Source organism: Camelus dromedarius, chromosome 32, assembly GCF_036321535.1.
Source record: "Camelus dromedarius isolate mCamDro1 chromosome 32, mCamDro1.pat, whole genome shotgun sequence".
In the NCBI taxonomy this organism is placed as follows: Eukaryota; Metazoa; Chordata; class Mammalia; order Artiodactyla; family Camelidae; genus Camelus; species Camelus dromedarius.
The window spans coordinates 16,776,094-16,785,960 of record NC_087467.1 but is presented as its reverse complement, the minus strand read 5'-3'; the positions used below and the strand labels follow the sequence as shown (position 1 = coordinate 16,785,960).

The window sequence follows — 9,867 nt, the reverse complement described above, 5'->3', positions numbered from 1 at the left end:
ATTGATTTGTGACTTCATACTGATCAAATCCGTAAAGGAAAAGGAAAGGTCCTTTAAACTTTACAAGTTAATGTTTACTCTTCTTTTTCTACCCCCCCCCAAAGAATTGGTGCCTGAAATTTGGGGATTTGGCTGTCTGGTTTGCCTGTTGTTGCTTCATCTGGTTGCTGGGTGAAGGTTCCTTTGTTTATAGAGATTACTTGACAGATTCAAGGAATTGATAGGAAACAGACAGACCTGCTTTCTGTAGCCAAGAAGGATACAAGGGGACATTCTCAGGGGCTGTTGGAGCTTGCTTACCTCATTCTTGACCACAAACATAAGATAGTACTCATACATATGAAGATGAGGTTTAAATAATTTATCAGTACAACTGAGCAACATGTGAACACTACACATGCTAATATGACAAAGGTTGGTTTTATGAAATAAATTTTACTAAGCAATAAGCCATAATGTAGAAAAATACATTTTATCTACAAACTCAATCAACAAGAAACAAAAGATTCATATTTACTGCATCATTACTTAGTGGTAACTACACAGGGGTTCCTACACTTTACAATAAGTGCTAGCATCAAACAACAAAAAAAGTAAGAAGCATTCACAGGTTTCAGAGAAGTGAATGAAAAACGGTAAACAGTGCTTAAACATTGCGGAGGGTGGGAAAGAGGCATCTTCAGAAAAACACGAAATAAAAGGGTAGCTCCCACAGAGCAGGGTTCAAAGGGAAGGATCCCAGCCATTGCACAAGATGAGAAGCATGGACAGCACTGGAGAAAAACACATTGTACTTTGCATCCATTTCCAATACCCAGCGCCCAAAGTCAGGCAGGCAGGGGACCTAAGGTGGGGGACTCCACTTACCCCCAGCTCCCAGACCTGGGGCAGCCCCAAACCAGCCCCTTTCCAGGGTCCTGCTCCTACTGCCTTATGCTCTGCCTCTTCCAATATGCCTACATTTCCTTCACTGTTTCAATTGCCCTAACCTTGGGATAGTGGGTTCCCTGGAAGTACAGAAAAGGGAGCTTCCTATTCAACTCTCTCTCCTCTGTACAATCCCCCAACCCCTCCCCCAGGGAGTGGTATGAATTCTGGGGAGAAGCACAATTTGGATCCAGCTGTTGTTTTATCGGGAGAATTTCCTTCTGGGCTGAGTCTGAAGAGACACAAATACACATAAAAATAGAATCAAAGAAAGCTTAAGTATTGGAATTGCCACCCAGCAAGGGGCACAGTGCCTAGCTGAGTTCAGCTGGGACTGAAGCAGCCTGCCCCAGAGACTCGCTGGGAAAGAAAGAGTGCCCTTCAGCATTCTCCCAAATCATACCTCAAAATCTCCCTGGAGCAGGGCATCACTGTTTATGTACAGTAGCAAATGGTCAGTATTAATATCTTCAGTCCTGTCGTGGATAAAAATACTATCCTTTTAATTCCAGTTTACAAAAATAGGAGTACTATTCAAAACAATGATTGTCTATTTCTCTATTTATTTTATATAAAAACAAACAGCTCAGGCGAATTTTCAATCCTTGTGCACACTTTGTACGAACTCCTGTCTATTATACTTATATATATTCTTAATATACATTTGTAATATATATATATATCAATATCAATAATTGGTCCACAAAGTATATCTGTGCATTCTCTAGTGCTTTGTAAAAAGAAAAACAGTATTATTATCAAAATATTCATTTAATGGCTTTACTTCATACATAAATACATGTTTGGATAGAACACATGAGCGATGACTGTTCAGTCAGTTGGGAAAATGACGTTTCATTGTGTCAGGGCTGTATACACAGGGTAGCTGGTAACTCATCGCTACAAATACGCTATTCGGCGTCCTTTGTTTTTAACCCTTTGTTTATACCTTTTCCCTAGGACAGCCGCCAAGTATTTCTTAACAGCCATTTGTTTCCGGTAGCGGCTGTAACTGTCGGTGAAGATTCCGTCCGAGTGGCGCTTGGAGAGGGGCTCCGAGTCGTCGTCCGCGCCGCCGCCTAGGTTCCCACTGCAAGGAAAGGGGTCAGGAAGAGGGTGGCGGGGCGGGAGACACAGACTGAATAGCTGCGGGGAGCAGGCGGGCCCCACCCCACGCGGGAGCCTTCGGGGAGGGCGCGGGCTGTCAGGGACCACCGCGCCGCCTCGCTCCGCCAGACAGCAGCCGGAGGGAGGGCTGCGAAGGGAACCCCTGACTCCTCCCTCCCCATCGAGGATTTCCCGGTACTAAGGTCTTATAGACGGGGCCCCGGAGTGAGGTCCAGGACAAAGGCAAGCGATTTAAGCCCAACCTCTTTCCAAACGCTCTGAGATTTGACCACCCGTGCTTTTGTGCCCAATTGTCCTGTTTCTCTAACTCCCCACGTACAAAGAAAATAACCAAAGAGCCCTAAATGCCACGTTGGCTGCTGCTATTTCACTTTACATAGGTCAGGCAATTCCTAGTCAGACATGAGTACACTTCTGCACGCTAAGTTGAAACACGTGATAGTAATATAAGTCGACAGGCTGTAGGCAATATTTTTCATCGCATTAATTATTCATTGCGAGAAATGAAACCTGTCGTCCCATGGGTTTTATTAAAACGTTGCCTTCTGCTAAGAGATGCTTCACGCGAGCCCTGTGCTCTGGATTTGTCTGGCACGAGCAAAAACTGTGTCCAAATTTGAGGCTTTGTTTGTTTCGATTTGAATTTACAGTAAAAGAAATGCGAGCAAAAAGAAAGTCATGCTTAGAGAATATTCTAGCAATCGTCCCACTAAGCCTGAAGGTTTTGAAGGCCTTGTTGGGGAAGGGGGGGTACCCTCTCTTTTTTTAATTATTCAAAACGAATCAGACTCCCTGGTTTTCCTGCCCTCCCCTTTCCTCGCCCCATTCCCGAGTTCTCTGACTAAACTTAAGGCGCGGTCTCCGAACCTTCACCTGTGGCCGGGAACTGGCCCGGCGCAGACGCATCCTCAGCCCACGTGCACGCACGGACGTAAAGCTGCACCGCCCCCCCCGCGCGCGCGCGCTCGTACCGACACCCATCTCGGCGCGCGCGCGCTATCGCGCGCTGGTTAACTCTTTCGCAAACTCTTACCCCACGCCCTTGGCCATGAGCGTCTGCAGGTATTTTCTGGCGGACAGCTGGTCCAGAACTTTTCGGTAGGCCTTGTTAAGGATCTCGTGGGCGACATCTCTAACAGGGAGGCAAAGTGCGCACCCGGGGTCACAAACTCTGTCCCCAAGTGGCCGCCCCAGCACACACACAACCCTCACCCCGGTGGGCACGCGCACCAGTCGGTGCTCAGGAAGGCTAACAGGGAAACCTCCACAGGCAGAGCACTCGGGAATAACTCTTGGGATGTTCCCGTAAATGAGTGCCAGGTACCGGAGTTCGTCCTGCCCTCCCAGGACCTTGGGTGTGGAGTCCGGCCCGGGTGCGCACTCACTGCCACTCCTTGGGCCACAGACCTTTCAGTCCCCACGCGGCCCTCCTGTCCACTCAGACTAACATGCTACTAACTTTCTGTCGCTTTCGTGGGAATCAGCCGGGGAGAAGAGGCTTTAGGGCTTTTATGAAAAAGAATCTACTCCGTGGGCCGACCCCCTGCTCTTCCCCCTTCAGTCCGGGGCGGCGCGGACTTACCTCTCCTCCGCGGGGTAGTAGAGCGCGTAGGCGTCGCGCAGCGCGGAGGCGGGGCTCCCCACGCCCGGCGGGTCCGAGTCGTAGAAGTCCTGCAGCGGGCTTCCGTCCTCGTCGTACGCGTCGTCCTCCGGCCTGCCGGAGTAGCCGGGGGCAGAAGGAGTGGTCAATGCAGGTCCTTCTGCGGCTCTGCGAGGACCTGAAGACCCCTAGGGGCTCGCACGACTTTCTGTCTTCCTAAAAGCCCCCCTTGGAGAACTGCGTCTTCTCCGGGTGGGTTGGGGGTAGTACACCCAACAAATTCCCAACCCCCCTGTCGCGGGGAAAGGTTTCTCTGCCGGGGCCGGGGCCGCGGCCTTAGCTGGCACTGGGAAGCGGAGGCTTCTCCGCTGACCTCGCACACCTGGCCGCGGTAGAGGACCGCCCGGCTCCCGGCCTGGTGCCTGAGCCAACCTCCACAAGTATCCGCGGGCGGGTACGAGAAAGGCCCTGGGAGACAAGGCGCTGGCCAAGCGAAGACTGGATGGGGTAGGCCCGGAGCCAGAGAGGGTGGATGGCTGGGGAGTCAGGCGGCCAACGAGGCAGCCACCCCCACCCAGCCTCCGAGCCCAGGGGAGCCCTTCCCCGCGCAGATGTAGGTCACGGAGAACCTCCGGCTTCTATTTTGGGCGGGAGAGGATCTGGCAGGAATATGAATAATAGATGCCCCTGAATTTAGCCTGTTTGGCGGCGGCTCATTCTGTGGCGTCTCCCCGCCCTCCGGTGCCTCTCGCCCGGAGAAAGTGCTAGGCACGCGGGACTTTGAAAATAGCTGGGGGTGAAATAGGCCTTTTAAGTACAGTAAGTAGTTCGCGCTAATCTGTCAGTGGTGGCGGTACGGCAGGACCGCATTTCAACCCCCATGCAAAGGGAAAGGGTCAGCGGGTCAACAGGGATCTCGCAATCGCCCTCGTCTACTGCCTCAATCCTTGATATAGGACGCGAGAGGTGGGTTAAAATACAAAAACCCCTCGCTTTTGGCTTCTGGAGAGACTCGGAAAGCGGCCAAGGCAAGTAGCGCTCTTTAGAAGAGGTTAGTCATACTTCATTACTCCGCTCGCCTTTCCACCATCCCTGAAGAGGTAAGGGCGAAGCAGGCACATGCCTGCGCCCGCCCCATACCCAGCCTTTCCTCGGCGACGCGCCTGGATGCCCTGGCCCAGCTGCCCCACGTTCCCGGTTCTTTCTGGGCACTGCCATCCCTGTCCCATGCCCAAGTGCTGGAGTCCTAATGCCGAAGCCAGAACCCTCTTCGGCCAAGTCAATGGTCAGCGGCCCCTAAGACTAACATACTTGGGCGCGGCTCGGAGGAGCAGCTTTGCGGGCAGAACGCGCGCTCCGTGCCACCGGGAGCCCGTTGGACCGCGTGGCGCAGACGCTGCGCTGCGGGGCGAGCTTCCACTCTCCTGCGGACAGGCCCGGGACTTTAGGGCTGCGGCGGGGAACCCAGGCATCGCCGACCAATTAGAAACCAGGAATTAAGAAAAATCCAGAATTACTCCAATCTGGGGTGGGTAGGGCTACCGTCCCGGTACTGGCTGCCTGCTAGCTTTCTCTTCCTCCTTCCTAGCATCCGTTTCTCCCCCCCCTCTCAGACTCATACTTGTTTTTCCATCTCTCACATCGCGTCTTCTTAACTCTACTCGGCCAACACTCCCCCTCCCCAAGACTCAAAATGCAGGCGTAAAACGTTATCACTTGAGAGAAAGCTCCTCCAGTGGGAAAAAATCGAATAGAGGTGAGAGGGAGAGCAGAGCAGAGGAGAGGGAGGGAGACCCCGCCCCGATAGTCCGGAACAAGCTGTAACAAAGCAAAGTCCACAGGAGCGTCGCTCTCCAGCCCCTCCAACCTGGCTCCATGAGCCGAAGTTCTCCTAGCTCCAGCTAAGAATAGGAAAAAGAAGTCAAGCTCCGGACCCTGCCCTGCCCCCCTCCCGCGGGCGGGGCTGGGGAAGGGGAGGTTTCTCCAGTCCGCGGAAGTGCGCTCGCTCCACCCGGGCCCCTAGGCTGCGGCGGGCTGGGGGAGGGGCGCGGAGCCCTAGTGGAGCCTGCCCTTGTCCTCGGGCTGAGCCAGGGACGGGTACCCTCGGCCGGACCCAGGCTGGCGGCAGCGCAGTGGTGGTGAATGGGGAGATGGTCGTAGCCCGGACCGAGGAACTGCAGGAAGGCGACCACGAAGAGGTGTCAGGGGAAGGGGAGCCCCAGCCTCAGCTCAGCCCGGGCGGCCAGCACTTACCTGATCCCAGGGAACCGGAGTCCTGCGGCGGCAGGTGAGCAGTAAACGCTGCTGTGCATTATTATCCCGTAAACCAGCAGGGCCAGCCTCGCTCCGCTACACATGGTCATTCTGCGCAGGACGGGAAAGAGAGCACACAGCACTCAGGACTAGCTTGCCTTCTGCCCACCAAACCCGAGAAACTCCCCGAGCTAGGGGAGGGATGGAGCTCACCTCCGGCTCCCTATGTTGAATACCGCCTAACGACAACCCGCGCGCCTGCCTCTTCCTTCTCGCTGTAGTTAGAAAATGCATGTATATGTGTAAACCCAGTGCCCAATAACTCGCTAGACCAAGTGAGAAGGATAGCTAACTCGTGCCCTGAAGCCGGCGAAAGAACTAGCTGTCAAGTGAGTTGTTTGGTTTGGTAAGATTTCCCCCCCCTTACCATTCAACTCTTACCGCTGCTAGGAGAGGGTTTGCTGCCAAGTAGGACGGCCGGCAAAAGGCTTCTCCAAGTTTCTGCGCTGGAGTCACAGCTCAAGGAGCATCACGGTCTGGCGTTAGTGTCTAAGCAGAAGCCGCCGGAAGGAGCAGCAGCAGCAGGAGGAGTTGGAGGACTTGTTTGCTGAGGCCAGTATTCTGTTCAAAAGTTTGTAGATGCACAGAACTAGGAAGGAGGGTGACACCGAGAGAAGGCGAGGAGAGAGATGTAGAAGGAAGAAAGAGGAGGCGACGAGCTAAGCAGGGGTGGGGGGCAAAGTGGCCGTAAATCCACCAGGAGAAAGAAGTGATAAGGAAAGAGGAAAAGTCGAAGAAGGAGAGGAAGGAGAGAGAGAGGGCCTCGGCGCGGCCGGAGTCTGTGGGAGTCGCCCGGTCAGGCAGCTCCGCGAGTCGGCAGCGCCTTCTCTGTTCAGAGGCCCCTCTGGCTGCGTCTGAAGCTTTGGCTTCTTCTGCTGCTGCTGCCGGTGGTTACAGAGGTGACCGGCCCTCTCCTCCTATTTATATGTGCAGTTAGCAGAAATCTCTCAACATGGTTTTAGGAAAGCCTTCCTTGTCAACATCTGTCTGCCTATGGCCTTTAAGTACAGAATATTTTGTTGCACTGTTGCGCTCCGATTTTTATTCATGGAATGACTTCCTTTTTTTTTTCAGTCACGTAATGATCGGGTATCAGAAAAAGACGTCAGCATCCAAGTCCCTCAAGGAACATATTAACTATTCTGTGCTGTCCTCTAGGATGATAAGATCCGGAGTCATCGACTTCTCATAAACACCTTTCACTCATACAGTACAATTTTTAAGAAGTGTAATTATTTTATTTGTTTTCAGTTTTACCCATTTCTCAAGGATGGGTAAAAAAATTATAGAACTTTAAGGATGGTGAAAATCGTGGTTTTAACTATGTCCCTATTATTTCTTTTTGCTTTTTCATCAAGCCCCAGCAATCAGAGCTCTGGTCTTTGGAATTAAGCATCATCAAGCTCTCCTATTAATAAATTTAATTTAGATCTCCTAATTTTTTGCGTATGTTCTTTTAGATGGACAATTAAATGTGGGAGTCGTTTTGTTTTTAAAGGAAAGTCTTGGAGGATTTTCAGTAAATCGCTAATGAGTCTGGCTGTAGTTGACAGTCTGGCTCTAAGTAGATTGATTAGAGTTAAAGCCGCGTCCGGAGCATGGCCTGTGGAGCTGTCCAGGCTTTGAGTGCTGAACTGTTTGGTCGCAGATGCTGCAAACATTGAAAATTGCCACTAGTTTAGTTTTTCACCAGAGCCTCTAACTCTGAAGATTTTGTCCTGGTGCCTTTATTGTGGCTATTCATTGTCCAAGTCATCCTGCTGTTCAGATACATCCCTCCCTTGCAGTGTCCATGAATGCTGAGAACTGTCCAAAATCTGCCTAGATTTGAGTAAAGAGCATTCTATTAGACCTGGTTTTGTAATCTCTAGATGGCCTGTGGCTCTTACTAATTTAAAAAATTTCAATTGTGAAGTTTTATTTTCCACAACAAATAAAACTTTAAGAATCTGGCAGTGAGAAGTGTGTTTTTCCCCTTTATTTACAACTTGAGTTCTGTTTGGAGGAAATACAGACTTGGAAGCACGAGAATTCCCAGTACAAGTTCACTTGCTGAGGGTTTCTAACGGGAATCCCTCTGTTGGGGATTGTTAAAATTTTTTTAACTGAAAATGACTTAGGGAGAAGAAAGCAATAAGGGAAGACCACATCCACCTGGAGGCTTCCAAGTCCCTGGGTAATTTAAGAAGATTCATAAATTTCTACTCCAGTAAGAGAACTCTAATCTATTTCTTTTAAAAAGGAAACAGAGCCATCGATAACCATTAGCGTGCATTTTAATTATTTGGATCTTATACAGAAATTAGAGGAAATGCATTTAGTGAGAGTATTTCCTGTTACTATGATTTAGATCTAACAATAAAACAAGCTATATTGGTTCTGCATGCTTTTTCTAGGACAAAATTATAATGCTTCTCATTCTCATGCCTTTCCCACTCTCTTATTTGAGATTTAATACTTCCTCCAAGAAGACAGTTTTGCTTCGTCCTGGCCATGATTGTCCAGAAACTGCCACTGCCTCTTAGTTTGTTCCTGGGGATGCTCCAGATTGCCTTTCTGCAATAAAGATTCAAACCACATCTACATGGGGATATACCTCTTTGTCTCCACAGCATATGTTCGCTGAGTTATGTTGGAGTGTTTACATGCGTGTGCTGCGTGTCCGCTCTGCCTCTGGAGTAAGCTCACACACAAAAAGCTGGCGGTGAACACGACCGGATAATCAAGCAGAGACCAAAGCTATTACCGCCTGTGGCTTTCCTGTCTTCCGCCTCGCTTCACGTCAAAGGTGGACCCGATTAAAATCCTTACTCTTTCCTCCCACGCGAATTCTGAAATGAGTTCAATCTGTAGAAATATTTGAAAATTTCCAAGACTGCTTGTGCAAATTCACTACTCAACTTTAGTAAAGGGAGCCACCATGTGGGGAGTTTGTTGACTTCATGGCCTATTAAAGGAGGAAGACCGCAAACGCCGTTAACTTGATGCGGGGGATGACGAACTGCCAGCTCCACGGACCGCAAGAATCCGAACTGCGCCTCTGGTTCACAAAGGCTGTGCCACTCGTCTCTTCTCAGCGTGAACGCTGTGAGCGCGGGGTCTCAGGGCCCAGCACGCCCGAATTACTGGCCTCGAGGCCGGAACCCATTCACTGAAGTGAAAAACTAGGCAGAGAATTTAATTTGAGATTCATGGTCACTGAACACCAAAAAATCAAGCTTTGGAGAGCCATGCATCGCTCAGCACAGCCCAAAGACCTGCCCAGCCCCTACCCACAGCTGCCTGGGGGACTCGAACCCCGGACAGGATCATCCCGCGGAACTTTAGTGTCACTGACCGTTTCCTATTAGGCGACTTTGTTGTCCTGTGGACAAGGATGCTGTCCTATTCTCGAAAGTTCTAACCCTGGGCCCCTGGGCCTGGCTTTTCTGGGAAGGCTGAGGAAATCAAGGCACTAGATGCTGGGGACCGTCGAGAACTTCAAGCGTCTGGGTCTGCACCCCTGCCTCGGCAGACCCTCGGCGCGAGCGCAAGCCCTTTCTGCTTTCTTTTAGATGGAGGGGACTATGGGGCCACCGATGTCTCAAGGACCAGAACTACCCCCATGTGCCCCGACCTCGGTAATTTGCTTCTAATCTCCGGAGCGTTCTAACTCGAGCTTTAACCCTGCTTTCAGGGGACCTTTATGTCTGGGGCCATTGGGGAGCGGCGAGGAGGAGGCGCAAGTCAGGCCAAAACGCCAGGCTGGAGAGGCCCGGATCCACCCCGGAGCGAGTTGATAAGGTGTCCCGGCCCGGGGCCCGCGCAGGAAACCGCGGCGGCATGTGTGCACTTGTTCACTCACTGCAAATGAAGGCACCAACCTGGCTTAAAGCGAGGGGTGGGGCCTGGGCCACGGG

The 9,867-nt window shown here is 51.3% G+C and overlaps 1 protein-coding gene across 2 annotated transcripts; it reads right to left on the bottom strand.

Annotated features, from left to right (window-relative positions):
• Nucleotides 1-349: 349 nt before the first annotated feature.
• Nucleotides 350-6,981, bottom strand: ADCYAP1 (adenylate cyclase activating polypeptide 1). Of its 2 annotated transcripts, none has more exons than XM_010976594.3 (5): nucleotides 6,350-6,981; nucleotides 5,909-6,019; nucleotides 3,638-3,769; nucleotides 3,089-3,187; nucleotides 350-2,017 (listed from the first exon to the last, which is right to left on the bottom strand). In XM_010976594.3, exons 2-5 carry the CDS (start codon nucleotides 6,016-6,018, stop codon nucleotides 1,828-1,830), a joined length of 531 nt encoding a protein of 176 aa, XP_010974896.1. In that variant the 5' UTR covers nucleotide 6,019; nucleotides 6,350-6,981; the 3' UTR covers nucleotides 350-1,827. The 2 variants fall into 2 exon arrangements, with proteins under 2 accessions (XP_010974896.1, XP_064337623.1); XM_064481553.1 differs by lacking the exon at nucleotides 6,350-6,981 and adding an exon at nucleotides 6,122-6,201 and having other exon boundaries at nucleotides 1,348-2,017.
• Nucleotides 6,982-9,867: the final 2,886 nt, after the last annotated feature.